Genomic DNA, 26,743 nt, shown 5'->3' on the forward strand with positions numbered 1-26,743 from the left:
GACGCGTACCTACGCAACCGAGTACCTCTTTAACGGACAGTATCCAAGGGCAAGGGTAAAAGAAAGTCAAGTTAGAGGATTTATTAGAAAAGTTCTGCAAAATTGTACACAAAATAGTTTCGTTCACCACGACTTACAATACCACCTTCCACTCCCATAAATGTACGCGTAAAATACATATTCGAATCGGAGATCTCCGTGCACGCGCGACGCGCCGTTCAACCGAAATTGTTGTTCAGGAATTGGTTGACAGCGTCGAGCGTCGATCCCGGTATCTGAAAAAGAAACAATCGAGTGAATCGCGATTCGAGCACCGAGGGTTTCGAAAACAAACCATATCGTATCGAGGACGCGTTTCGAGATCGATCGATAATTTCTCTTACGTTGAACACGTCGTCGAAGAATCCGTTGCTGTTGGTGGTCTGTACTACCACGGTTTTTGGTTTCGCAGGCACGTAAGTAACAATTTCGTCGGTCTGACGACGCGAAACCTTTTGAGCGTTCGAGTCGGTAGAATCTTGGCCTTCCAGCGAGCTCTCGTAGACGATTTGTTTCCTGTGTCCTCGCAATCTCTTCCTGGCGACCCATTTAGGATAGACGACTTTTACGCGTTGAGGACGATCGTCTGGGGGAGAAAAATATCGAAACGGGAGGCTAGCTATCAGGAAACTCGTCGATCGTCGGAGACTCACCAACCACTCGCACGATTTCTTTGACTCGCGTGGTCAGCTGGGGTACAGGTGGTACCGACTCGATCGTTCCGACGTTTTCCGGTGTCTTCGCCTGTGCCACCGCCTGAGCGATCAACGGACCCGGAGTAGAAGGTATCACGGCAACGGTCCCGAAAATACTCGCGGACGCGAGAGGTACCGGTGGTTCTGCTTCGCGGACCTAATGGAATCGTACGTCGTCGGTCAACGTGCTATCAAGCTGTTACGTACCTTCGTCAACGTGGAAAATACTCGTGGAGAATTTCTTCGAGAACCGCTCGACGAATCGACTCGATTTTCGTTTCATCGGAAAGGGACTGCTCTATGAACGATTTCGAAAAAGTAGTCGCAGTACCAGCAAATGTTGCCAATGACGATTTACTAATTTTTTATTCATTACGCCCAATTTATTTCCAAATTTTACAATCGTGACTACAACGTTCTTAACTTTCGAAATTTTTTCGTAAAACTATCGTAGAACGATGCTAACCCGACCAAGCGAGAGCTTCCTTTGCTTCTCGATTCGCGTCTTAGGCGCTGGTACGTATCACGGAGAGCCGAAAGTGTATCACCTGACGAGAATCCTCTCGGTTCGAAGGTTTCGATCGGCTTCGAATGCCCGCGACTGAACAAAAGTTACTCAACCGAGTCACAATCGTGGCCCTTTAGTCTAAATCTGCGCTCTAACGCGCAAAGAGATCTTTCCCCCATCCGGTGAATCTTTCTGGCTCTCTCTGACGCGTTCTCGCATCTCGTTCTCGCTTGGTCGTGCTACACTTCCTTAAACGATCCTCGGGCGGTTAACGTCGCGAATTCGACGATTGCTTACCCCTTTATGGGCCGGGGAATTTTCCTCCTTCGGTGGCTGCTCGACCGAGTCGCTCTGCACCTAAAAAGAAATTTCACCATGAAAATCAGCTCGCGTGGATTTCGACGCAGATTTCTCAACATGGAAAACATCGTCTCGACCTGCTTCAGTTTCTGTGCCTTCTTCTCCGAACGCGCGATTATTTGAATGTTCGTGCGACCTCCGTTCGATTTGTCGTCGATTTTGAGTCCTCCGTTGAGTCCTCCGTTGGCTCCTGCGTTGGATCCTGCGTTGGGTCCTCCGTTAGGTCCTCCGTTGGGTCCTGCGTTAGGTCCCCCGTTGGGTGCTCCGTAGGGTCCATTGAACGCGTTTCCGGTCATCACACCGACACCTCGAGAGCCAGTGGTCGCTCCAGCGAAGAGACCACCTCTGGCGGGTCCGCTCGACCTTCCGCTTCCGTCCAGCAACCCTCCCAAGCCAGCCGCAGCTTCCGGTCTTCCGTTTCCGAGACCAGCTCTCGCGTACAGACCTCCTCCTGTTAAACGTTTCGTTAACAAATTTTTCTGCTCGACTCGATCAACATTTCGTGCACGAGGAACTTTTTCTACAAATCGGCAGACATTTCGATCGATCGTTCAACGGGTATCTTTAGTTCTCCGTTGTAACATTGAAAAGATTGTCCTTTGATACTTTTTCCGTGGAAATTATCGAACGCGTTGATCTTTATTTTCGCACGCGCGTACAGGATGTTCCGTAACGCGTGGCGCGTGCTTCGGCGGTGGTGGGACGCGATTGTAAACGCGATCGACGATAATACAGTCGGAGCTGTATGTATACTCGAGGCGAGAGATCAACCAGTCGATCTTTCTCGAGTCACGAACGACACGATTTATCGGAAAAAGTTCCATTAAACGTTGCACGTTGCGTGTGGTCTATGTACCTCGATGGTTCTCGAACGAACTATTTTCCAATTGACGCATAGGTCGTGAAGGACCTATAGCCTCGCCCACTGCCTCGAGAAAATTCACGGAAAATCGATCGAACGAGAAGCAACCGACAGAATAGAAATGTAAAGAAACGGGAACGGAAGCAACTGTTCGTGGAAAATGCGAAAGCGGCGCATCGTTCCAGGGATGGAGGAGCAACGTAAGAAAATGTTACCAACCAGCGTTTCCGTTATCACCTCCGAGGAGTCCACCCAGGCCAGCTCTTGCGTTAGCGCCCCAAGGTGTACCCGCGCTCGCGTGAAGTCCACCTCCTGTTCGCGATCCAGTGAGAAGACCACCCAGTCCCGCTTCGGCGTGATAGCCACCCAAATTGAATCTGATCCCGCCATTGGTGAATTGGAGCAGCGGAGGCTGTGCAACCGATCGAAACGCATTAACCCTCGAAGAACAATTTAAACCGCACCGACGTAACCGTGAAGAAATTTCGAAAATATCGTGCACGAGCCTTTAGGAAATTTCACGTTTCGTTCCTAGTTCGATACGGAAACGCGCGGTTCGACGTTCACTTTCGGAAGCGACGATGGCCATTTTGAAAAATAACGCGTTCTAAACGGGCGACCATTTCCTTCGTGCGCGTCGACGAAATTTTAATTACCGTTTATACCGCGTATATATGTATATATGTATATATATGTTCGGAGCTCCGCGGCGAAGCGCTTCCGCAATCCTTTCTCCGGTCACAGTTGCGTTTGTAGGTTACCCAATGGTCTTCCTTCTTCGCTGCTTTTCCTTTCGTGTCTTTCCCCGTGAACCGATCCGTTTGCTCGGATTGTTCGTCGTTGACCGATGTTGCAGCACCGCGAATATTCCACGGGTATCGTTCGATCGTTGCGTTCTTTTTTTCGTAGAAATTAGAAAGTCCACGATGGAAGTGGAAAAAATTCGCGAACGCGTTTCGCGAAGAGTTACATCGGCGTTGGTTTCCTGCGTCGATTTTAATCGTTTGCTCGGTTCAAAAATATTTTAAACGTAGCCATCGCGCGAATCGACCTTTGACCGTTGGAATTGTTCCCGTGTCGTGGAAATTGCTGCGTAGCAACTGGCAGTAACGGGCTGATCGCGAACAAAGAAACGGAAAGTAGAATTTTTTGGAAACTCACCGAGACCGTTGCATCCTGGTTGACGTTGCCGTTGCTCTGGGGCATCCCGTGAACAATCGCGCAGAGAACGAACACGATGAGTACCTTGTCGCGCAGCATCTTTCTTTCGACTGAGCGGAGCTTCGAGCCGCCCCACGACTTACCACCGATTTCTAAAAGACCTCGAAGCCATCTCGAACTCACCTGTCGGGAAGGGATAACGCCTCACGCGGTTCCAAGAGAAACAACCTGTCGGGCGGACGGTAACGCTCGCCGACTGAAAATTCTACGCTCGGATCGCACGACAATTACGTACCAGATGCACCGCGATTGCGAGGGTCAAGGACGATTTGCATCGCCGACGCGATTGCTAATAGTATTTAGACGAGTTTCCTCGTTTCGTTGCGACAGACGGCCAACTACCGTCCCGAGGCAGTAGTAGCTTTCACGGCGAGCTTCTGGGAACGTTCCGGTACGATCGATCCGACATCGAGGAAGAGTCAAAGCGGACGCGTTCGTCGAATCATCGATCGCGAGACGCGTTTGCAAAATTTCCGAGTCGCGGTTTTACGGCAACGATAAAAATCTTCAAGACGCCTTAAAAGTTTACCGTTTCGGAGAACCGTGGATTCCTCGAAGAGGTCTACCTTTTTTTTTTTCTTTTTTTTTTTAAGGCGATAGGATCCGTATATGAATACACGAGTCTCCGTTGCGGCGATGACGAGGCAAGATCCAGATCGTAGGACAAAAGACGCAGTTACGGCTCAGGGCTGCGTCCACGTAATCGGTGAGAGAGAAAGAGACGCAAAGAGACGTATCTAGGATCGCGTAGCGCACGATTCTTTTCGTAATAAACTTGTTTACGCCAAGTTGGAGAAACTCCTCGCGGGCAAGAAACACTGTTGCACCGGGCCGACACTTTTTTGCGCGGACTTACCGATGACTCAAGACCGGTCAAACGATGACAAAAAGAAAACGGCGCGCGCAAATACACGAGATCGAAGTTACCGTAAACGAAAACACGTTTCTTATTTTCGCCCAAGAAATTGCGTAGAATTCGTCTTGCTCGCGGCCACGAGCAGATGGTAACAACGTTTCTACGACGCGTAGACGATTTTACCGAAATGTACCGTTAACTCGAGAGTTTTGCATTCCAGAATCGCAATTTATTCGAAACGATGCCGAGTCCGCGCGAAGGTTCATCGCACCCGTTAGGGTATCCACGATAGATCGAGAACGATTCGGCAAGATTTTCGCCTCCGGTCGATCCACGGAAGCGAAGGTAAATTCGAGAACCGGTGTTCTTTGTTGGTTATTTCGAAACCTCGGTCGTCGAGGAAACCATTAACGTGAATCACTCAATCTTGCGCACGCTGTATTTTCTATGCGTAAGGTACGACGTTATGATAAAGTGCGGAATAATTTAATACCAGACGGCGATCTAATTATCATTCAACGTGGAATTATACGAATCCGCGACGTTCGAACGGCGCTCGTTTCGCGTTCGACGAAACGCACGAAAAGGACGTAACGTGGTTCCAACTGATATTTTCTTTAATTTATGCACAAACATCGCATATTTTGTACAAAGAAAAAAACAAAGTGTATTTTCTTATCAAACGTATCGAACATTGGTGTGTACCGTCGCGAACGAACGCGCGCGACGATCACCCGTTTCGCGATTACAGAATTTTTGTGACGCGATTCTCGAAATCGTGAATCGAGCGAGTTTTTTTACAAAGGCCCGACGAGTCGGTTCTACGTTAATTTTATTCGTCATCGGTGCTCGCACTGCGTCATCGAATCGTTACTCGACAACTTACGTTGTCCGATCCAGTGATTTATATACAGCATAAATTTGCGTACAAGACGCGTTATCAATATTGTTATTGTTACGCAACAAGATTCGAATTCTGTTTGCAGCATCTCTTCACGCGTCTCACGACAGGAACGCAATCCCGTTGGTTTTCGGAGCGATTTTGTTCCGCGGCGGAGGATCCTTCTCGTACGCGAACTGGATCCTTCCGGGTTGTTGTTGGAGCAGTTTATTCCGTATCAACGAGTCGTCGTAATTGTATTGGTTCGGTTTTCCCTCTTTCGGAGCGATCTTGTTCCGTATCGGGTCTTCGTCCACGTTTTCGTGTACCTCGTAAGTGTGTTGATCGGTGCCCATCGCGTTGCCGTGGTCTCCGTGGTCTCCGTGGTCTCCGTGGTCTCCTGAAATATCGATTTCCCTTTGTTATTTCCGTCGAGCTGCATCGACACACTGTTCGGTAGGCTTATTGTTGCGCGAAATTCCAAGAGTTCGCGTGGCACGGAATAGAAAATGGCGAGACGCGACTGGTTGCGCAATTTATGGTATTCTTCGCTGTCTTGCGAAGCTTTTCGATTCTTCGTCGGAGCGAGTGTCGTGGAAAAATGTTCAAAATTCTCTCTTTCGAGTAGCTATCGATCGTACCCTGTCTTCTATCGTTTGTAAAAGTGCGTAACGCGCAGGCCTACGAACTTGATCCGTACAATTATCGCGAGCGAACAAATCGAGGTATTCACGAACGGGTAAAGCGTTTACCGTGGCTTCCGTGTCCACCGTGATCACCGTGCCAACCGTGACCAGCGTAACCGGCCAGGAGATTCGACAAGGCGTTCAATCCGAACGGGTCTTTGTCGTGAAAGACGAAGGTCTTCATCTGTTGCTGTTTCAAACGTTCCTGTCGAATTTGCTCCCTCTCCGATCTCTTTCGTTCCCTGTCGGCTAGCATCTTCTTTATCCTTTCGTCTCGCATGCGTTGAAGTCGCGCAATTCTCTGGTCCCGTTGGCCAGACGTCGCCTGGAGATTCGATACGGGATTCTACGAAGCGAAACATTCGATCGATTGAAAGGTTGGCTGCGGAACAGGGGGCACGTGGTCAATGCGCGTCATTTTCATCGGTTACGTAACGGGAACGCTTTCTCTAGTACACTTTGTGACGTAGAGAATGGTCGTGTTCGCGATCTAATAAGTACGAACATCGATCGGAGCATCGACCAACGGAGTACTCACGTTGAAGATACGGTCTAGCGTGCGGCCGACTTGCCTCGGGTCGTCTTGTCGCTTTATTCTCGTCAGGTTCACCTGCAACGAAAGGTACGGTTCGAGTATTCGGTGGAAAGGTACGAGAAGGGCGCGAGGATTGCGAATTTTAGGACGCGAGTCGAAGCGTTCGACGACTACGCGCGCGACGTTACAGAATCGCTCGCGAACGGTTTACGCGCCCACGTCTCCCCGTTGGCTTTCACTTTTCTACTTTTAAAGAGCGTCGTACGATTTTCAGCGTGCTCTCTATCGTTGGAAAAGGTCATCGCGCCTTTTGAATTCGAGCCGCTGGTTCTTCGCGGCCCGCGGCGCTCGCGAGTTGTCTCGCGTTTCGTTCAAAGGTTCGACGCGACGATCTCGAGTGTCACCGTTTCGCAACGAAACACTCACTCGCGAAATTGAATTCCTTCTACAGTTCCAAAAGAGCAATTCCAAATTGCGACACGCCGCGAACAAGTAGAAAATTGTTGCGCACGTTTCACGGTTACGATTGTTTCGCGGTTCGTCGACGAACGCACGATACTCGGATCCGCGTAAAAGGCGATCGACGATCGAACGTTGGTCTAGAAACAATTGTCTGGTTTGGAATAGAATCGCGCGGATAGTCGATAACCGCAAACAGCTTACCCCCTGTGACGCAACGAGACAAACGACACCGAAGAGGAAAGTTCTTCCGATCATTGTTGCGAATTGGCAGCGAGCGGTCCACGGAACGTTGTCTCGAGCGATATTCGCGATCGACGGACTGTACGACGAGCCGAGGAGTCGTCGATCTATAAGGGTGACTGCAAGATCCCACGCCGAGAATCGACCAATCACGAACCGGGAAGCCGCGAATCGGGTCGCGGTACTTTTGACCACCGGTCCTTTCTATTTCGCGTACTTTTCGTACGCAGGATCCGGCCCCACCTTTGTCGTCTCTTCCCTCCGTTAACGGAGACCGTGGTGTCACCTCTCGCACCTATGTACCGGCGTGGGTGTCGTCGCATCGCCGCGAACGCATTCGCCAAAGAATGCGTTTACGCAATCGCACAATGCGTTGGAAACGTCTGTTCCCGGTGCGGTATATCTGCCAAACACCGATAATCGTAGCGGATGGACTTTGTTTCCGAACAATGTTATCGAACTTTCGCGCGGAATTAACGCGCCACTGCTACGATCTTCGAGTCTATAATTGTCGAACTTATCTTTCAACGCCGTTGAAGGAGAAACGTTCGAGTTGGTAAGAAAGCTCCGTGCTTCGATGTTGACACGATCGCGAACGATCGCGACGCGTCGTTCCGCGTGCTTCGTTGCAGTGGTGTGTATATATCGCGCAGGTACTTCTCCATCGTTCCGTAGACTTCGGAGAACACGAGTATCGCGAACGGATATCTGAAAAATACGAGAGAGCGGATGAAATTGAGCGCGACCGATAACGCGCGACGCGCGAACGATACTCACCCAGAAAATCGGCGATAAAAAGAGAAAACGAACACCGAGGAGCATTGTTCCCCGTAAAAGGACACTCGGTCGTTTGGCTCCTCGGGACGTACCACGAGGATCCGTGTTAAGAGCCAGTGCCCACGGATCCCACGCCATGAGTCGACCAATCGAATTCTCGACGCGCATCGAGACACGTTGCTTTCTACTTACCGCGATCCGGCTTCTCGAATTCTCCTCCGCTTTCGTCCGTCCTCTTTCGCTCTCTTTTCTCACCGGCAGATGTTACGATCGCGTGGGCCGATTCGGGCCAAGTTGCGCAATCATCGGACGATTATCTTCGAGGATCGCGCAACTCGACCGCGCGCGAACCTTTGCTTTTTCGTATATTTTGTAACGACTCGTTCTATTTAAGCGGGGCTCGAACGCCCGAGCCTGCCAAACGAAAGCTACCTCGTTCGCGGCGATCGGTTCTCGCGGTTTTCGGTACTCCTCGACGTTGGTTTCGTTTCTTGTCTTTTAATTCGAACGATAAAAAAGTGGTTACACATATCATCGACCGACGTCGCGAACAACGATCGGTAGATTGTACAAGAGTTGCTCAGTCTTTGACTACGCGCTACGATCGAGACGCCTCGGAGTCGTCGCGGGATCCTTCAGTACGCGTTCGGATTGTCCTGGAGGTAACTGCCCACCTGATTCCCAAGATTCTTCCGGAATTCCTGCACGGTTACTTCCGATTCCTGAAAAACGATCGAGAGTTCGTCGGGTCTTTCTCTTTTCAACGTAGAAGGACGTACGCGCGCGCATGGAGCATAAAGAATTTCTCTTTCAACGGTTCGAAAAGTAACGAGAATCGGGAGGTTCGTCTCACGTTTAAAGCGTCCTTCCACTCGATGTTGAACAACCTGACCAGTCCCAGGACGTTTCGCCTGATCAGACTCTGCAACCCGGTTCTGGTCAGGCCGACGCTCGGGGCAGTGGTCGTGGTCGTTGTCGTGGTCGTGGTGGTCGTGGTCGTTTCCGTCTCGTTGCCGGCAGTGGTGTTCCCCGTGGTGGTCGTGACGTTTACGGCCACCAGAGAACCGCTCGTCATCGAGCTCTGAGTGGCCGAATCCGGCACGATGCTTTCGTTGATCATGTCGCCGATCTGTCGAATGGCCGATTTCGTGTCGTTGATGGTCTGAAACGAATCGAAGGTTCGTCGATCGTTAAAAAAGAACGCTCGAGTCTACGAGATTTGGACGGCTTACTTCGAAGGTGATCCTAGCTAGGGTCCAGAAGAAGCCCGGTTTCTTCTTCCGGATCTCTCTGGCGACCCTCTTGGTCTCCTCGGACATGATATCGTCCTCGATCGCGTTCGCGCCGAGATCCTTTTCGCTCGAGTCTTCCGACAACAGTTTGTCGAGAATGTTCATGTTCCTCGCGATGCTCTTCTCCTTCGAGTCGGTCTCCGCGTTTTCCGCTCGTTCGATGTTCGCTCGATCGTTCGAGTCCGTTCGTCTTCGATCGTTGACCACGAAATCGCGGTAACCGGGATATCTTTCTTCGTACGGAGTTAGGATCGGTATCCTTTCGGGATAGGTCGACGGACGATTTTGAAAGTAGGTCTCCGGGTGCACGGGAAAGGGTCTCGATTCGTAGGGCGTCGCGTACGACGGAAGTCTTTGAACGGGTGAGCCGTACCGATCGAGAAACACCTCGGCGGCTTCTGGACGAAGATCCTCGGGATCGTAGACGGAATAGCTCGTCCGGTAACCTTGCCAAGGATCGCCGCGTAGGGGACCAACGAAGCACGCTAAGAACAAGCCGACCACGAGCGAATCGATCGACGATCTCTTCATCTGCAATCAAAGCCGAAAACCTCGTGAACGACCGCACAGAAGCAAATCGAGTCTCTCGAGTCTGAATTTTTGCCTATCGTCTTCGAGGAATATTATTTTCGAACGGACCAGTCGCGGTAATTACCTCGTATACGGGTATCGGGTTTCGACCCTCCTTGAGTCCTTGATCTCCTTTCTTTTATCGCTATTACCGTCGGACGCTAAGTATCGAGCATCGATCGCGAACAACTTGGCGGAGTCGGTTATTAATCGGCGCGGATTTTATCGGCGATCGCGAGCGCGCAAAAACACCTACGACACGGACGATCGAACGCGGTCCACGGGTACATGGTCGTGTTCCTTTTACGATCGCAACGCGTTACCGTTCGTCTCCGAAGCTGGTCACGGTGTCTCGTTTTCATCGAAAAATCGAAGAAACCTTGCGAAAGAGGTATCGGTACTCGCTTTGCGGAAAATTGGTCGACGAACGCACGGAATCGATTCGACGATCGTTTAAAGAGCGATCAACGGACTACCGAACGCCCGGGGGTGGGGTAAAGAAAGGAGGAGTCGGAAAAGCGAGAAAATCGCAATCCCCGGAGGGCGTGTACCCTCGTTTCCATCGCATTCGCGCCATTCCTATCACGTAGGTTGCGCGAGCAGTCGCCAGGAAAATGGGAAAAAAATCCAACTAACGAGGTCGTTTGTATTCCCTGCGCGATCTCGTTCGAATTAAACGATACTTATCGATTGGCCAACTTACATCAACGAGAACGCGCGCGCTGCACCCACGGAATCGTGCTCCGTGACTCACGCGCGTATCGCGGAAGAACGCGCGAAATCCCGAGACGAACCACGATCGAACTGGCTCTTCCGCGCGGGAAACTTTACAAATAGCGATTTGTCCGTGTAACTTCGCGGCGCTTTCACTCTTTGCACTCTCGGACACTGTTGAAAATACCAATTAACGCGATCCACGGACGCGGAGCTTCTCCTCCGTCGCCATCCAACGCGGAAGAAACGCGTTTTCCGATAGAACAACCGCTGCAAACTTTCGGCCCGATCGAAACCGACTGCTCGATACCGATTTTCGACTTTTCGACGTAGTCCCCGGCGCATCGTCTCCTGCTCCATTTCGATACGCGTGGCGCGACCTCGACGCGACGCGTGCAGGGAATCCTCTAGAGCCGATATCGTCGGAATTTCGAAACGATGGACCGTCGATTTTCGGGTGTTGCGCAACGGGCGTCGGTGTCCGTTGCATAAAAATTACCTCGACGCGGCATCCGAACGCTCGACTGTTCGTTTCATCGATCGACTCAGTTCCCGTGCCGTCGTACGAATGGACTTTCTAACCCCGGAGGTGAGTCTCGCGAAAAATAAATTTTACGAACCTTTCGTAAACGAGTTCGGTGTCCCGAACAGAAACGGCGAAGTTTTCGTTGCTCGATTTCCCGGAGAAGACGTCGAACTTTCGATACATTTTTCACGGCCTCGTAGACGCGGCGTGTCCACGTAACTGTTTCGTTCACGAGGCCGTAAACTCCTCCGATCGCGAAGTCGGTGTTCCGTGACTCTTGGTTCCCTCGGTGGCCGAACTTTTCAACGGATTTATCGGTTGGAGTGTTTTCCGCGCGCGTCTACGAAACGATTCGGTGGCTCCGAAACGAATTACGCAACTCGCGGTCATCGCGTAACACGGCCAACCGAAGTGAAATCAGAGCGGCGCTCGCGCTGGACAGACTACTTTGGAAATTGATACCCAAGGTAATACGCTATCGGTATCGTTGCGATACCGCTTATGAAACGGGGACCGATGCATCGTCCCTGTCGCGGCATTACGTCGATACGGACCACCGGCGCGCGCGAGGACTTTCGAACGCAACCCGAGCTGCGAAAACGAACGATTTCCTTCCGGGTAAATTGCACGCGCGATCGAAAGATCCACTCCTCGCGCGAACTCGACCCGCGAAACGAACGATCGACGCGCATCGCACTCGCGGAGGGGTCGATAGGTCGCGGATGCCTCTCGCGAGTTTCAACGAGTCGTTGCCTCTCCCTCTTTCCTCTTTGTCGCGAGCGCGATTAAACTGGTCAGGCCGGCGAACTTTCTACGGAAGCGTGGCGAATTAGCGCCGCGAGAACGTCTATCGATTACGCGATCGAGGCGCGAGAGCCATTTCGTTCGATCGCACGATTCGTCGAGGGATCTCCTCGATCGACAGAATTTTTCTCTTCTCGATGCGCGTCGAGCGTCTCCGTTGGCCACGCCGACGAAGAAACGAACGCGAAACGTCCAGATGGATTTTCGGGGCTGTTTCACGGGTCGTCGACGCTCGTTGGACGACACACGTTTGCACTGTGTTACAATTTCACCGGGATTGCAAAACTCGGAGCACGAAAGCTTTGACCGATCGAGGGACCGGTCGACGCGCGTGCTGCACGGAGGTACGGCCGATACTTGACCGTTCTCGCGTCAAAAGCAAAACCACGTGGACCGAGCAGCGCCCGCCATCTTTCACTTTCACTCCCGGGCGTCGCGTCGCGTCGCGTCGCCTCCGCCACGTGTTCCCTCGAACGTAAATCGACGACCAGCTCGCCTATTACTTCATTTCGATCGCGATGCGCTTCCTCGCCTCCGCGAGAATTAATTCGCCCGTAATTCTTCGCGTTTCCTCGTTAAACGTTGTACTCGATCGACGAGTTTCCGGGTAGGCTCGCTCGCTTTCCGGTTATTTCTACCGTATGCCGTGGCGATAAGCTTTTCGCCGAGCGTACGAAAGAAATAGTTGTAAATCTTGTAAACCGTTACGGAAATAATAACGAAACTTTCATAGTACGGAGAAGAATTCGATCGAGCTCGTTGTGGAAGAACGATAAAACGATCGTAGACGCGAGAAAACGCGAACAAAGTCCGGAAGAACTACCTCCGGAAGAGGTTCTCTGGCAATCTCGATTTATTTACACGGAGTGCATCTTCCCTTTGTTCGTTTTTCGACGAAACGCAACGATCGAAAACGTTCTTTCTTTCACGGGGACATTACTCGTTCGTTGTTGCTCGTCCTTGGGTGCATCGAAACGAAATTTCTCTCTATTGCGAAGAGAACAAATATTTGCCGTAGTCGTGGCAATAGAAACGACCCACTCTCTCGAGGAAATACCTTTCGAGGTACGGAGCACGGATAAACCGTGAACGAAGAAGAGTCGAAAAGATAAAGAACCGGGGCGTTCGAACGTACGATTCGTTCGAAATTCTACGAAGGCTCGTTTGAAATCTTTCCCGTACGTAGAAATGTTATGCAACGCGGGCGTCCACCTGTCGTGGCCCAGTGATTCTCATCGCGCGAGAAATCGACGTAAATCGAGGATAAACGGAGTCGATTCGTTGTCTTTGTTTCTCGCGCGACGCTTTCGACCGGCAATATCGATTCACGATGGACACGGTCTTTCGGGCGAGTTCTTACGACACACCTAATTACGTTCCAAGATTCCAAAATCGTCGCGCTTACCACTCGATCGAGTCACCGAACCGCGTTATCGTTCGTAGCGTCCCTAGAAAGCAATCACGGACTCTCCGTCGACCTCGAGGGGAACGACGACTCACGAATTTCTTTCTCTCTCGAGATCGATGCGATACGAGTCGATTTTCGACACCGGTTCGAACGAACCGACGCGTACGCACGAGCGGTATCGTTTTCGATAAGGGACCATTCCATCGTCTACTCACTTTTCTTTATTCTCCGCAAACGCTCGTTGCTCAGCCCCGATGGTCTTCCTTCGCGGGATCTCGCGCGATTCTTCGTTATCCTGTCTCGTGGAATCCGACCTGGTAAACCTGCCGACAACAGCCAAGGTGATTTTTGCGGGAATATTACGAAAATGCAAGAAATAAATCGCCACGTGGTCCCGAAGTCGTTCCGAAATTGCCGCGCGAGCAGTACTCGAAGAAATCCGATTCGATCGAGACTCGCTTTATCTCGAGTTATCGCTCGGAGTTCGATACGAGGGCCACGAAACGCTACGGGCGAACTGAACGCGGGAGTTTATCGTTCAACGGCACGAACGCACGAAAGAAAAAGTAACGCAATGTGTAATTTCGAGTGTCGTTCGCGTGCTAGTAAGATCGGCAATTTTTCACCCGGTGTTCGTGTCACCGAATTCGTTCTCCGTTCGTACGTTCTATCGCGCGACCGATCGTCGGTTTTCGTTAAGATACGAATGCAAATTTCGGCTCGTAGATAAAATTTCGGCCACGCGTTGTATAATAACGCGTGGTCGGGTCCGATCGTTGCGCAACACTCTCGTAACGGATTACGAAACGATTGACCGCAAATCCTACGACCTCGATAGAAATTTCGGAATTCGGTCAGTGTTTCTCCGGCGCGAAGCATCGTCTTGGAAATCGAACACTCGTTGGAACAATCCGTTCGATTTCCATTCGCGAATCGCCCTAACGCGTTCCCCGTTTTCGTTACGAACGGAAAGAAATAAACACGAAACGAAGTTCTCGTCGATTCGTCGTTATTGGAACGTTGGTTACCTTGGTCGAGCAACGCGAAAAGAAAAATACAACGAGGAACGATTTCTTCGAGACGAGCGGGTGCTCGTCGTCCTCGCCGGCTCGTCCACAGTTGCCCGGAAACTGAAACTCGCAACGTTATTTACGAACGAAGAAAAATGAAAAATCGTGTAAACCTCTCGGTCGTGTTCGATGTATCGATTTCCGTCTCTACCTTGCGAACGAAGCTTCGAAATTCGCCCGATCCGCGCACTACGTTCTCACACTTCGAGCAACAGTCTCCGCAGCGAGCAGGTCACGCGTGGCGAGCAAACGCCTAAGAACAAGTGCATCTTGCCGGACGGCAGAACCGACACTAACGAGATGAGTCTCTCCGCCTCTCGATGCCTCGAATCGGCCTCGAAGGTCGTTCGTATTTTTACGAAAGATCCTGCGTCTCGTGGCTACCGTACAAATTTACGAAATTCGACCGGCATCCCCTCGACCCCACCGCCCGTTTTTACACCACCGTGGTTCTGAATCATCGAGCGGAGGAAAAATTCCCGCGTCGCGTCGTTTTCGGATACGGCGTCTCGACCTTTTCGCACGGAAAATTGAGCAACCGAACGCCGCTTACGTAAAACCGAGCTACCGTCTAAGCGACGAAAGCTGGTAAAACCGAATTCGACCGGTACTCGCGAAAAAAAAGTTACCGAAACGATCGATGTTTGTTCGCAAACATCGAACTCGCTACCGCGACTGCGAAGAATATTTAAAAAAAAATTTTTTCGCTCTTCAACGAAGGACACGGAGATGCTTCAACGGTCGTACACGGTGCCCGGTTTATCGCGATTCGGCACGAAAGGGGCATTGAATCGTAACGAACGACTACCGTGTATTTTCATTATTCTTTCGAATCGCAAAAAGCGAATAACCGTGTCGTTTTATCGTTTCCATCGGTTCGCGTTAATAGACGATACTAGGTCTTGGAAAGAGATCTTTCCGTTCTATTCGAAGTCGCGCGCTCGGTTCTGGCGCGACTTTCGACAACGCCTGGCGAACAGCAAACCTCCGAACGCTCGCGTACAGCGCGAGACGAGTTCACGGGCGGTACCGATCGATTGTATTCAAGTTTTTAACCAACGACTGTACGAACTTTACCGAGTTAAATAGAAAGTCATTGCGCGATAGCCACGCACACCCGACGTAAGTTTAACGCGTTTGTGAAACGACACGGCCGGTGTTCGCGCGATTTCCAATCTTTTTGCTCCGCGAAGGAGCCGTGTCGCCATAGCTGATTACGCGCGAGAGCATCTACGACAACAACGCCGAGCACTGCGCACCACGGCCAGAAGAAACGCGTGGCCATCAGCGATCAAGAAAGTAGAACGTATCTGGCATGGATAATTGTTCGTTATTCGTCCCGCTTATCGATGCCGTAGGATATCTCGAACTGGGTCGCGCTTTTCATCTCGTCTCGCGCGATAAGCCGGAGCCGGTGAACATCCTGGCGATCTATCCGATCGCGTAATCGGTGTCGCGTGCATTCCCAACGAGAACGATGCAAAGTTCGTCCAATTTTTATGCCTATATTCCGACCAAGGACACCGCGCGCAACGTCCACCTTGTTCGTCTTCGCGTCGTTGTTTTTTACAACGCTTTCGATCGTTAATCGCGAACCCTTCGGTGTCGCAACGCTCGTGGCGCGCAAACTTTGAACCGCGCGCACGCGAATGTAAATCGCGCCCGCTTTCTAAATTATTCGGGAAAAAGTTCTCGCACCTTCGATCGATCTCAACGGCCGAGCGAACGGATGCGTTCGAAGACTACATTTCGTCTCGGTATCGACTCGCTCGTGGATACCTGGAACGGTCCTGCGCAACCGTTGCTATATTTATGAGAATAATTGCCTAGTTTTGACGTTCCATCGACGGTGATAAAACACGTCGAGGGAATCGTGTCGTAAGAGGTCTCCTTCGCCGGGGCATTGCATTCGCATTCCTCCCCGTTTCCCATTTAACCGAGTGTTTGAATAATGCTTTCACCGGACACGGAAGTCTGGAGAGACGATTAATACCGGTTTCCTTGATATGCATTTTTATTGTTACGCGATAACGAGCGTTACGCGACGAGCAGATCGATACTCGAACCTCGAGCGTTACGTACCATCGAGCCGACCAAATTTGACGCTCGTTAACGATCATCGACCGAATTGAACTCGCATCGCGACTGAAATATCGAACAGGATCCGTGCCGTTTCAACGCGGAGGTTCTCGGGACAAAGGATAATTTCGTGCGTAACGTTTCACATACAACGTAACGTTAAAAACATACAATCACTTTATTGGCCGATCAAAGTTTTTTTTCTCTACAATGAACGTTTCTTTCGTAAAAAATATCCGATAACGTTGATCGCGGACAAGACGGAATATAATTGGACAGACGTCGCAGAATTCGAAGATAATTACACGGCAGGTTCCGGTAATTAGAAAAATACATCGAGAAACCCGGATCGGCGAGTCAGTCCGACATCGTAGAAAATGTCTCGAACGCAATTTGATTCGTTATTGCGCGCAACGATCTCCTATTGCGCAATTGACTTCCTCCGGTGCGAATGGCGCGCGTAATCAATGCGCAAAATGCAAACGCGTGGAATTTTTCAAATGAAAACCGCAATCGCGTTCCGTCCGTGGGAGATTTACGCAGTCCTTCGATCCGCGTAGAAAGTATCTCGCGAAGAACAAGCGCAACCTTCCACCGAAAGACAAATTACAGCCGGGTTTCAACGAGGAAGCAAGAAACGCAAAAACATCGAAACGTTCGATACAATTGGTAAGTTTTAAATCGCGGAGCGTGCTCCCCGGTTGTTCCCGCAGCCATTTGAAACGCTTATCGGACAGTTTCGTAGAAAGTATCGTGCCAAAGTACTACATCGCGGTACGTATCTGGATCTTGGAGACCGGCACGCGACCACCGAACTATCGCTTTCGCGAACGTGTAATTTTATGGCAACGCGCGAGGCAAATCTAGCGAAAATTCGGTCGTTGCGCGCGATTCCCGGTAATCTTCGGAAGTCGACGCAATCGTCGTTCGTCCAACGAAACCGATCGTCCTACGATTTTGCAACGCTTTCGCGCGTCCACCTTGACCGCTTAAACTATCGTCCGTTGCGCGATTCGCTACAATTGTTCCCATTAATATTCGAGCATCGCAAGAATTCGTCGTTTCGCATTTTAACGCGCGAAAATCATCCCGATTCCGATCGGGACGTTTTCAGCGCTTTCGAGGAGTAATCCGTCGCGCGTTAAAGTCGTCGCGGCAAGATCCGAAACTTTTTCCACGCGTCGAGTTTGGCACTGTTGGTCAGTCGTTGGCACTCTTACCGCGCGTTGAAATCACCGAGGGCGACATTTACGTAGCAACGTCGCGGTTTACGAGTTCGTTGCCCGAAAACTAGTCGCGACAACGATACAAACTTGTCTCTCGTATAATCTATAATTTATTCCTCTTAAAATATTCTCGTTGATACCGCAGTCTTTGAAATTCATCGGCTCGCGAACCGTACGAACGTTTCCTGCGTGCTCCGCGATACTTCCCGTGTATTCGAAGACGTTCCGTGCGAAGCAACGAGCGTAAAAGTACCGCGATATCCAAATTATCGACGAGAGCGAGTTAACGAGATTCTCTTAATTGGAATTCGTTCGTTGGAACATCGTATCCTTGGACGAGTCGCTTAATAAATACCGCTAGCTCTACCTAAGGTGTTAGTATTTTCACTCTAAATCGTAACGCTATCTTTGTGTTGCAGACTATGTTCGCGGGTCGTTCAAGTCTTCCACTCGTTTCCAGGTCGACCAAAAGTTCCCGTTAAAATCCCTGAAGTAAACGTTGAGCTATTTCTCAGCAACGGAGTCCTCTTCTAGCGTGGATTGTCCGACGGCAAGCCCTTGATGGCGAAAGCTCCGCGGAAGAAGGGCTTGAAGAGTTCTAGGAACGTCTGTGTTCGGCGGGCTGAGTTCTGAAAAGCGTAAAAAAGATCGGTTCTCGATGAATAAAATGGGTCCGCGCGGATCGACGCGCGACATCGTTCAAGCTCTTCGATCTTCGTCTTTCGAAAAGGGTAAAGTTCGAACGTTCGCGAGCGCGGACATTGATCGCTCGCTCGCGATATGCTCGAGAGCTTGCGGCGAGTTTGCAATTATATTCTGCGAGTTTCGAAGGAAAAGATCGCATCCCGCGATCCCGATCGAAAAGTCTCAAAGCGGCACGGTCGGTTTCACTTCGATTCGCGAACTCGCCCCGTTTCGGAGCTTTCAACTTACAAGTATCACGCTATTGAGGATTTTGCTGATATTGGTAATTAAGGTGAAACCGCCACCGAACACGGACGGTGGTACTTCCAAGGACACCCTCGTCCTATCGAACTCGGGGATATCCTCCGTGGTGGTCGCGATCGTTCCCTGAACATACACAAAAACAGCCAATGATAGTTCGCCTTTCACAATGTGTTCTTTTTTTCTGCTCGGTTCGAGCGGTCGTAAGGACTCGTTTCTACGCGCGTAATTATTTATAGCGCAACGTTACCGGCGCACACTCTTGCGCATAGGAACTACGCTTCGACGCGATTAGAGACCGACATGGCGCGAAAGCTAAATTCGACAAATCGATTCGCGATAAACGCACTGGTCGTTGTCCTTGTGATCGTAGAACGTCGCGAAGAGTACGAAAGCGGTGACGTCGCTTTCGAGCTCTCGATTCTTTTCTTCGACTTAAAATCGTTTCTAAACGTATCCGGAGGGGAACGGGATAGGACGGAGGATGTCGACGGCGCTCGCAAAAGATTCGGGTACACGGCTCGTACATGTAAAAACGTGATCGTGAGTTTATTTGACATTAACATCATCATCATTATCATCATCGTCGTCGTCGTCGTTGTTGTCTATACTTAGGGAGTTTCGTTAGTGTATTTACATCGTTGACGCAGCGTCGAAGTTCGCGAGAACTCGTTCTCGCGCAAGGACTACTGCTAAACCTATTTACAGGTTGGGCATCGGTGAATCGTTTCACAGGGACTTCTCGATTGTTTTCGCCCGGAAAGGCAAGGGGGAACTCTTGCGTATCACGCTAAACTTAGATTATTGTCGGGGAGGGCTTGTCACAGAGAGGGGGAGAGTCCTGCCAATTTATCGGCCCAGCTAAAAAAAGAAATCCATATCGTACAGTTCCGTCGTTGAGAAAAAGATTACATCGCGGTTTGTTTTTTTTTTTCGTATCATTTTTTTTTCTCGTTTCTCGTCGTCGTGCGCGAATAGTAGTGTGCTTTTTGTGCGCGTCAAGGATCCTCTGTCAAGCGTTGCTGCTCGGTGGCCCTTTTGGACGTGTCCAAAGTCCAAGGTCCAACTCTTGCGCACCCCGTCCGTTTTTTAAGCCGTATAATACTCCGCTTGCGGTTGCTCGTATTCGTACTGTTTCCGTACACACAACACACGTTTAATTGCCAGTTTTAGTTACGATACAGGAACGAAAGAACTCCGCGCTCGGAAGAGGCTCTCCTCGGAGAATCTTCCGAGCGCAGTTCGCACGGATATAGTATTGTGTTACACGATTAGTTGGCGTCGGTTCAGCGTTTACCTTTCCCAGAAACGAAAGTTACCGCAGTATTCGTGCGATAGATAAGCAGAGTTACGGGGATAAACAAAAGCTGATAAAAGGAAGCATCGATCGTTCGCGAGATCAACGAAGGTCGTGCCGCGGCTCTCGTCTCGCGGAGAAACAAAACTTGCGTTAACGCGCGCGAGGCTTGCGAAACTGTTTACCGCGCTTCGCTCCGATGTTAAGATTCGTCCCAAGAAACGAAAATGGAAAGCAACGTTACACGAAAGCGTTTACGATACGTTGCACCCGGACCCTCCACCGAAATACATTTTCACTCGGTGCCCTTTGCCAACAGAGAGGAGTACAAGCGAAAGGAAAGAACATAGGTAGAAAGAGAAGCCATACGTTGCATTCGTGGCACAAAGAGCAAGCAGCAGTCGCGAGATCGCGAGAGATACGAGAAGGAAGAGGAAATACAGTTATTTCGATCGTACCCCTCCGCCCAAATTGGCGTAAGCTCCGACGTTGACTCCGGCGTTGGCGTCGTTTCCCTTCGAGGGGCCGCTGTTTTGACTCAACGCGGTCAGGGTGCCGATCTTCGAGCTCAGGAGGCTATTTAAGATCTCGGCAGGGCTCGGTCCTCCGCGGCCGCCCCCTGAAACTCCTAAACGTTACGAACGCGCGATTAAACGCTCGCGAAAATAAATATCGAAGAGGTACGCGTCGCTCGTTTCTCGATGTTCGTCGCCTTACCTAGGCTCGCGCCTGCGGACACATCGGGTTTCGCGATCGGAGCAGCGGACAGACCGCTGGCGATCGAGCTCAGGGGCGCCAATTTTGACACCAAAGCTCCCGTCAAACCGTTTTTAGCGCCCGCGAGGAACGTAGTGGCGCTGTTGATGACCGGTCCGACGCTTCCGCTGGCCGCCTGTACCTTCGCGGCGACCAATTCGCTGATGAACTTCCCAGTAGCCGACTGCTTCGCGTCGATACCGTACGCGGCGTTCTTCGCCTTGTTCGACTCGTCCAGCACCGTCAGAGCCCTCGTCTTCGAATCCAAGAAGGAGTCCAGCTTCTGAAACGGAAATTCGATCGTCACGGTGACGCGATCCTACGCGTGCAATGACGAAAGACTTCGTCGAAAGATTTCGGTGTCTTACGCCGAAAACGAAGTTGATGATCCCGTTGGAGACGCCCAGCTTCACGATACCGATCTTCCTCTTGTCCCTGTCGGTCCTGTCCCCGTCCGCCGCTTGCTCGTCGTCGGCTTCCACGACGTACACCTGATTTCAATCGCGGTGACTAATTTTCGTGCAGAGAAGGGAAAGCCACGCCGGCGTGCCGGCTCGGCCGAGAAACGTTATCGACTCCGCGGAAGATTCGATTCGAAAAGAGAGGGAAGAGAATAGCTACCGGCCACGTGCGCGGCGCGGCATAGAATTTTCGTTACGCGCGTGCATCCGGCTCCGTGCGGGTCCGCGCGTTCGTAAACTTAGTCGACCGCTTTCACTCCTCGTTCCTTCGACGAACGTACGCGACCGTTCCCGTTCCCGTTCCCGTTCCCGTTGGTCCTCGTCCCTCGAACCAACGAACGAACCGTCTTCCAGAAGCCGAGAGCTCTTTCGGCCGTCTAAGCTCGTCGTCCTTGCCCGGGAGACGTAAAACTTCCAAACGTACGCTTTCACTTTCGCCGATTCTACGCTCGACCCGTTTGCGAGTTACATCGTCGCCTTTTATCGCCGATTGCGCGGTTCTTATCGCGAAGAAAGGAGTTGCGATCGTTTCGCACAGTCCGATTCGGTGTCGTCGACACCGTAAGATCCTCAAGACCGAGATTCGCCGACCGAGTTTACAAAGGCAACGCGATTTTGGACTTAAGACGGGATCTTACCTCGTTCAGTGGACTGAGATCGTCCGATTCCGCTTCCCTCTTGACGACAGGACTGGAAGCGACGAACGCGACCACCGACAGCCCGAGAAACACGCTGATTATCCTCATTCTGTTTCCACCTGGTTCGCTGCCTGGGATTCGGGTTTCGTGCGCTCTAGGGAAACAGGGCGTATCGTAAATGAGCGAAACTGCGCTGTTCCGCGTTCGAATAAGGCGACACTCGAACGCGGGAACCGAAATGTCGAGTGAAAGGACCCCGCGGAGCGAACGGGACCGACGAAAAACGCTTCGAAACAGCCGGGCACACCGTGTATCCGTCTATCTCTCCGTGTCGCGACTTCGAGCTACGAGGCGCGAACAACGATCCCGGAATGTACCTCCCTATCGAACAATCCGAGAAAAAGATGCTTTGGAATCGATCGCGGCGACGTACGACGAGCCTTGAGTCGAAATAAACGAACAGCGATAGTCGCGATAGACGCGACTCGATCGATCGAAGGAAAGGCGTACAGCGAAGATGAAGCGAAGATGCGAAACGCAAGTTACCCGTATTTGCGAAAACACTCGCGGTGGAAGAATGTCGGACGAACCGTGAAACGGTCGTGGAAACGTCACGTGGCGTGATACCGGCGGAAAATAATAAAGAACGCGAAGTATCTGCGATGAACTTACGAGCGTGTGCGGCGGCGGCGGTGGCGAGTGCGCGAAGAGATGTGTGCCTGTCGGAGCGCGAGCCTCGTTTGAGGACCACGGTGAAGGAGATGCCGATGTCTTTAGCCGGCCGAAGGGGAACGAAGGCGAGCATGTGTGCCCCTTCGAGAATCGAGAATCGAGCTTCGAGAATCGCGGGCCTCGCTCGCCGCAGGTGGGGCACGCGCTTCGATTTCCTCCGCGAATCCCACGCAGCCTCGTTCTCTCGGCTCTTGAAATCGTGGTATCTGTCGCGCGCGCTCACGTTCGCGTTCGCGCGTACACGAGGGGATACACTCGGTTGCGCAACCCGATACACAGGGGAAGATGGTTCTCGGTCGGTCGTGGTAGGAAACGAGCTGCGCGCGCTGCCACTCGGGGAAGCGAAGAGTTTCAAAACGTATCCGATGACAAAATCTCTCGACGTCGGAACTCGTTCGCCGACCGCGGTGGGGATCGAAATCTGTCGCAATTCTTCGGCCGCGAAAAACTTGAAATAGAACGAACGCGTTGCTCATCGCTGTCGAAAGAAAATTCCTAGAACAATGGACGCGCCCGAGAAGTCGAAACCCTCGTACTTTGAAAGATCGCGCGCACTGGGCCCCGTTCGGGCCCGGTAATCGGAAACGATCGATCGATCTCGCGAGTTCGTAAAAATCGAGCCTCGATCCTGTTCCGCGTTTTCGTCGACGATTTCCTCGAGCTCGAGCTCCCTCGGCCGTATTTACATAATTTCAAAACTAATAAGGAAAGCGAGAACGGCCGTGCGTCGTTATATAATTACGCATTTGTACGCGGGACGACGCGAGACCCGGCTACGAAAATGGCGAACCTTCCGTATCGTTCGTACGATCGACGGGAGCGTTCCTATCCATTGTCGTTCGTTTTGTCGCAATTTCGTTCTCAAAGACCCGGGGCAAGGTGCACCGAATCGCCGACTTTCTCGCCGGTATTATCTCATACGACGCCGAAGCATCGTAACGATGATTGCGCAACGTCCAGTTTCGCCAAATTGGACCATTCCTCGTCCAAGCTGTAAACATCGGGGTGACGTATCGTCGCGATCTAATCGCGGTAATTAAAACGGTGGACGAGACTCGTAACGAGCCGCGACATCGTTCCGGAAATCGTCGCGACGTTGTTCTCGTCGGCCTTCCCTCGTTTCGAGCGGTCGTTTCGTTCGGCCAATTGGCCGGTTCTAGCCGAGATCGTGTTTCGGTAATTTTTACGACCCGGTTGTTTACCAGAGAAACGGAATCCGTTCGGCCAGCGGTCGGTTCGATCGTGGAAGTTAATCGAGACGAACCGTACTTTCACCTTGACCGTAATCTTCGAGGCGTTGTCGGATTTTCGCGTTACGATTCGGCGAGGATAGCTCGACGATCGTCCTCGTGGTCGTCGAAAACGATTAGAAACTCGCGGCGCGGTGGTCGTTAATCGGAGGGGTCGCTCGCTCCGAATACAGAAGCCAGAAGACCTTAATCGCTCGAACGCGCTCCGGATCGACGTTATCGCGAAATTCGAAAGCGCGCGCGTATCGTAATGCGAGGCGCGAACTCGCCGATAGAAAGGATCAAGGACGCGTGGCGCGGCGAGTCGGTTCTCGAGTGCACTCGGTGCGCTCGTTCCCGCTAGATCGGCGCTATCGATCTCTACGCGGGCGCGCGTTGCTTTATCGGGCGTCGTTTCTCGCGCGAGGAACGTTGCGCGATCGTTTCTCCGCGATTTACGCGCTTCGCGAGATCAGGAGATCCTTACTTCCGAAGGAATCGTTGCGAAAATCTCGTCCGTCGACGATGGAAACATTTTCATCCCAAGGTGACGCCGAGCAACGACCTTTTACGCTAAGGGGGCCGCGTCTGGTTTCGGTGAACGTTTTGCGCAAGATATCGTACGGGTTCCAGTCCGCGATCTCGAAGCGCGTTGTTATCGATGCTAATCGCGCACCGAGGAAGAGCTCGATTCCCTGGAAACGCGTTACGAAAGTGTTTCTCCGCGGAGGAACGGTGGCCGTTCTCGCGAGCGTAGAATCCGATCGGAATAAATTTCGCGGCTGCTGCGGGGCAGGACGATGTTCCGCGTTAACATCGATTCCAGGGAAAACGTTTGCGCGTACTCGAGCGGAGCTTAACCTAGGCCTAGAAAAAAAAAACGTACCTCCGGCGATTATTGGTATCTCGACGGCGCGAAGACCGCTTAGAAAGGTGGCGGCACGGTGTTTCGTCACCGGTAAACGAGAAAGACGGGACGACCCGCGCTACCGATGTCGAAGCGCAATATTCCGTCGAACGTGGACCCGATGCAATCTTCGGGACAACGAGAAAAGTGCGGTCGTCGAAACGAGCGCGTAAGTAGTACGGTTATTATGCGGTCGGACCGACGTTCGTCGTCCGCTCGTCGTCCGCTCGTCGTGTGGTGCCACACCGCGCCCGGATGCGTAAACGAATCGGGTATTTTAACCGCGAATAGACGCCGGTCAACTTTCCATCTCATCGAGCGAGAGAAACACAGAAGGAGGGGAGAGAGAGGAGTATTCGTTTATTACGTGTTCCCGGACGAGCTCCCCGAGAGCGTTCGATCGAAAATACAATGTCCGCGAAGCCGATGAAAAACTTATTATTAGCCCCCTTTCGAAAATTGCGAGATTGGGTATACAAACGCGGAGAGGAGAAAGTCGAGAAACGAACAAAGAAGGCGGGAGAAATTCTCCAGCGTTCGTTCGAATCGCGGAGCGTAGCCGAAATATTTTCCCAGGTGCATCGGGGCCCGATATTTCTGGCAATGCGTCGAACGAGAAATAAAAGGAACCGTATTCACCGGAGAAGCCGGAAGACGCGGGCTTATGTAAAACGCCGAAGGGTATCGTTTGGCCAACGCGAAAGTCGATAGCCTTCCTGAAAGGAACAGGATGCCCCTTCTCGCGGGTATTCGCGAATAAAACGAACGTTTTTGCGGGCCCTCGGACAAAAGTCGAGTCCAGGGGGAAACGAGATGCACACCTGGTCCCGAAGGTAACAAAGTTACGCAACGCGACGGGCTCGAAAAGAAAGTGGATGCTCCGGCTCCTCCCGTTTCGCTCGAGTCGTTCGTGCGCGATTAATTCGTAACTGCGCGGCAAACCAGCTCGCGCGATAATACATTTCTCTCGACGGATTTAATCGACGCGAGGAGACGCAACGACGCGTAATGCGTTACGTTGGACGATCCCTCGTTAAAAGGAACGTCTCCTCCTGAATTGAAATTGCCGCGGGTTCGCGGGATCGCGGAATTCGCGACGAACGACGAGCGACGAGCGAAGACCGCAGATGGCCTTTGAGAGTTCTCGCGGAACGAGAAAGTCGCAACCGACTTTCTATCGACGTTTAGAATATTCCATCGCACCCCTCGGAAGAAACGGGGGAACCGATTCGAGACCGTGCGACGTTTTATTATACTTACCTAGTCCGGTATCGATCCTCCCGAGAGGTGTCGTTCTCCGTTCCAAAGATCCCACCCGAGAGTTCACCACTGTGTCGAAACGTGCTCGGGCACGTGAATATCGCGCACTCGCGCGATTTTTTCTCTTCGAGTTGCACGATGCTCGATCGGTCGGCGCACCAGGATCCGGGTTAACAGGTTCCGGCGATAAGTAACAAAGTTTACGTTCACTGTCTCTCACGGTTGCAAAACGTTCGGCAAAAACTGTCGCGACGAAGTAAACGTTAGAGATACGTCGAAGTCACTCCGGGATCGCGCAAAGATCGATTTTGAAAGGCGAAGCGATCGATCGGGCACAAAAATACGCGGAAACGATCGAAGGAACGATCCACAGCCGCCACTTCCGTCGCCCGAAGAGAGCCGTCTTCTCCGGGCGTGCTTCCTCTTATAAAGTTAGCAGGGGCTCTCAACTTTCTCTAGCGACAGCCGCCCCGGCCGGTGCGTACCGATATTTCGTCACGTTGCTCGGAGGATCTCCCGCGAAAAATCGGGGGCGTAATCCCCGTCGATCCCGCTTACGCGGAGACGAGCGAGCGTCCCGGTTCTAGCCGCGAGTCGATACCACGAAACACGATACCGCGTCGCCTCGATGGCGGAATAGAACCGTGGAGACGGCCGCCACCGAACAGCGAAGGAAAGTCCTCACGGGGAAATTGGTCGAACGAAACG

The 26,743-nt window shown here is 51.7% G+C and overlaps 5 protein-coding genes across 11 annotated transcripts; all 5 read right to left on the reverse strand.

The window, feature by feature from the left end:
- Nucleotides 1–66: 66 nt before the first annotated feature.
- LOC143150979 (uncharacterized) lies at nt 67–3,924 on the reverse strand. The gene is made up of 7 exons (XM_076319660.1): nt 3,626–3,924; nt 2,684–2,876; nt 1,680–2,053; nt 1,540–1,599; nt 693–891; nt 384–625; nt 67–275 (listed from the first exon to the last, which is right to left on the reverse strand). Exons 1-7 carry the CDS (start codon nt 3,722–3,724, stop codon nt 219–221), a joined length of 1,224 nt encoding a protein of 407 aa, XP_076175775.1. The 5' UTR covers nt 3,725–3,924; the 3' UTR covers nt 67–218.
- A 1,222-nt stretch (nt 3,925–5,146) lies between these two features.
- On the reverse strand, nt 5,147–7,507 carry LOC143151670 (uncharacterized). Its single transcript, XM_076321020.1, has 4 exons — nt 7,306–7,507; nt 6,646–6,717; nt 6,174–6,453; nt 5,147–5,821 (listed from the first exon to the last, which is right to left on the reverse strand). The coding sequence occupies exons 1-4, from the start codon at nt 7,357–7,359 to the stop codon at nt 5,544–5,546; spliced, it is 684 nt and encodes a 227-aa protein (XP_076177135.1). The 5' UTR covers nt 7,360–7,507; the 3' UTR covers nt 5,147–5,543.
- A 31-nt stretch (nt 7,508–7,538) lies between these two features.
- LOC143150992 (uncharacterized) lies at nt 7,539–8,289 on the reverse strand. The gene is made up of 2 exons (XM_076319689.1): nt 8,122–8,289; nt 7,539–8,052 (listed from the first exon to the last, which is right to left on the reverse strand). The coding sequence occupies exons 1-2, from the start codon at nt 8,287–8,289 to the stop codon at nt 7,627–7,629; spliced, it is 594 nt and encodes a 197-aa protein (XP_076175804.1). The 3' UTR covers nt 7,539–7,626.
- On the reverse strand, nt 7,974–14,709 carry LOC143150982 (uncharacterized). Of its 5 annotated transcripts, none has more exons than XM_076319662.1 (5): nt 14,464–14,709; nt 13,651–13,758; nt 9,354–9,944; nt 8,975–9,283; nt 7,974–8,843 (listed from the first exon to the last, which is right to left on the reverse strand). In XM_076319662.1, exons 3-5 carry the CDS (start codon nt 9,942–9,944, stop codon nt 8,757–8,759), a joined length of 987 nt encoding a protein of 328 aa, XP_076175777.1. In that variant the 5' UTR covers nt 13,651–13,758; nt 14,464–14,709; the 3' UTR covers nt 7,974–8,756. The 5 variants fall into 5 exon arrangements, with proteins under 5 accessions (XP_076175777.1, XP_076175780.1, XP_076175778.1 ...); XM_076319665.1 differs by lacking the exons at nt 13,651–13,758; nt 14,464–14,709 and adding exons at nt 10,069–10,283; nt 11,318–12,232; XM_076319663.1 differs by lacking the exons at nt 13,651–13,758; nt 14,464–14,709 and adding an exon at nt 11,318–12,231.
- A 2,065-nt stretch (nt 14,710–16,774) lies between these two features.
- LOC143150983 (uncharacterized) lies at nt 16,775–26,046 on the reverse strand. 3 transcript variants are annotated; one of them, XM_076319668.1, is made up of 7 exons: nt 26,036–26,046; nt 21,908–22,061; nt 21,177–21,299; nt 20,770–21,091; nt 20,511–20,680; nt 18,744–18,881; nt 16,775–18,439 (listed from the first exon to the last, which is right to left on the reverse strand). In XM_076319668.1, exons 2-7 carry the CDS (start codon nt 22,013–22,015, stop codon nt 18,341–18,343), a joined length of 960 nt encoding a protein of 319 aa, XP_076175783.1. In that variant the 5' UTR covers nt 22,016–22,061; nt 26,036–26,046; the 3' UTR covers nt 16,775–18,340. The 3 variants fall into 3 exon arrangements, with proteins under 3 accessions (XP_076175783.1, XP_076175784.1, XP_076175782.1); XM_076319669.1 differs by lacking the exon at nt 26,036–26,046 and adding an exon at nt 22,580–22,668 and having other exon boundaries at nt 20,511–20,671; XM_076319667.1 differs by lacking the exon at nt 26,036–26,046 and adding an exon at nt 22,580–22,668.
- Between the last annotated feature and the right edge of the window lie 697 nt (nt 26,047–26,743).

This window comes from Ptiloglossa arizonensis, chromosome 9 (assembly GCF_051014685.1).
Source record: "Ptiloglossa arizonensis isolate GNS036 chromosome 9, iyPtiAriz1_principal, whole genome shotgun sequence".
NCBI classification, from domain to species: Eukaryota; Metazoa; Arthropoda; class Insecta; order Hymenoptera; family Colletidae; genus Ptiloglossa; species Ptiloglossa arizonensis.

Bases quoted from the DNA above. Each gene is read 5' to 3' on its own strand.
- LOC143150979 (XM_076319660.1), bottom strand. From the start codon at position 3,724: ATGCTGCGCGACAAGGTACTCATCGTGTTCGTTCTCTGCGCGATTGTT. The intron at 2,054-2,683 runs GTTGGTAACATT...AACGTTTAACAG, and splicing joins AGGTGATAACGGAAACGCTG to GAGGAGGTCTGTACGCGAGA. The intron at 892-1,539 runs GTAAGCAATCGT...CGATTCCATTAG, and splicing joins ATTCCCCGGCCCATAAAGGG to GTCCGCGAAGCAGAACCACC.
- LOC143151670 (XM_076321020.1), bottom strand. From the start codon at position 7,359: ATGATCGGAAGAACTTTCCTCTTCGGTGTCGTTTGTCTCGTTGCGTCA. The intron at 6,454-6,645 runs GTGAGTACTCCG...TTCGCTTCGTAG, and splicing joins CGCTAGACCGTATCTTCAAC to AATCCCGTATCGAATCTCCA. The intron at 5,822-6,173 runs GTAAACGCTTTA...TCGATATTTCAG, and splicing joins CGGTGGACACGGAAGCCACG to GAGACCACGGAGACCACGGA.
- LOC143150992 (XM_076319689.1), bottom strand. From the start codon at position 8,289: ATGCGCGTCGAGAATTCGATTGGTCGACTCATGGCGTGGGATCCGTGG. The intron at 8,053-8,121 runs GTGAGTATCGTT...CGTATTTTTCAG, and splicing joins TTTTATCGCCGATTTTCTGG to ATATCCGTTCGCGATACTCG.
- LOC143150982 (XM_076319662.1), bottom strand. From the start codon at position 9,944: ATGAAGAGATCGTCGATCGATTCGCTCGTGGTCGGCTTGTTCTTAGCG. The intron at 9,284-9,353 runs GTAAGCCGTCCA...GATTCGTTTCAG, and splicing joins TAGCTAGGATCACCTTCGAA to ACCATCAACGACACGAAATC. The intron at 8,844-8,974 runs GTGAGACGAACC...ATCGTTTTTCAG, and splicing joins AGTGGAAGGACGCTTTAAAC to GAATCGGAAGTAACCGTGCA.
- LOC143150983 (XM_076319668.1), bottom strand. From the start codon at position 22,015: ATGAGGATAATCAGCGTGTTTCTCGGGCTGTCGGTGGTCGCGTTCGTC. The intron at 21,092-21,176 runs GTAAGACACCGA...TTTCCGTTTCAG, and splicing joins TCATCAACTTCGTTTTCGGC to AAGCTGGACTCCTTCTTGGA. The intron at 18,882-20,510 runs GTACGATCGAAA...GTGTATGTTCAG, and splicing joins ACGCCAATTTGGGCGGAGGG to GGAACGATCGCGACCACCAC.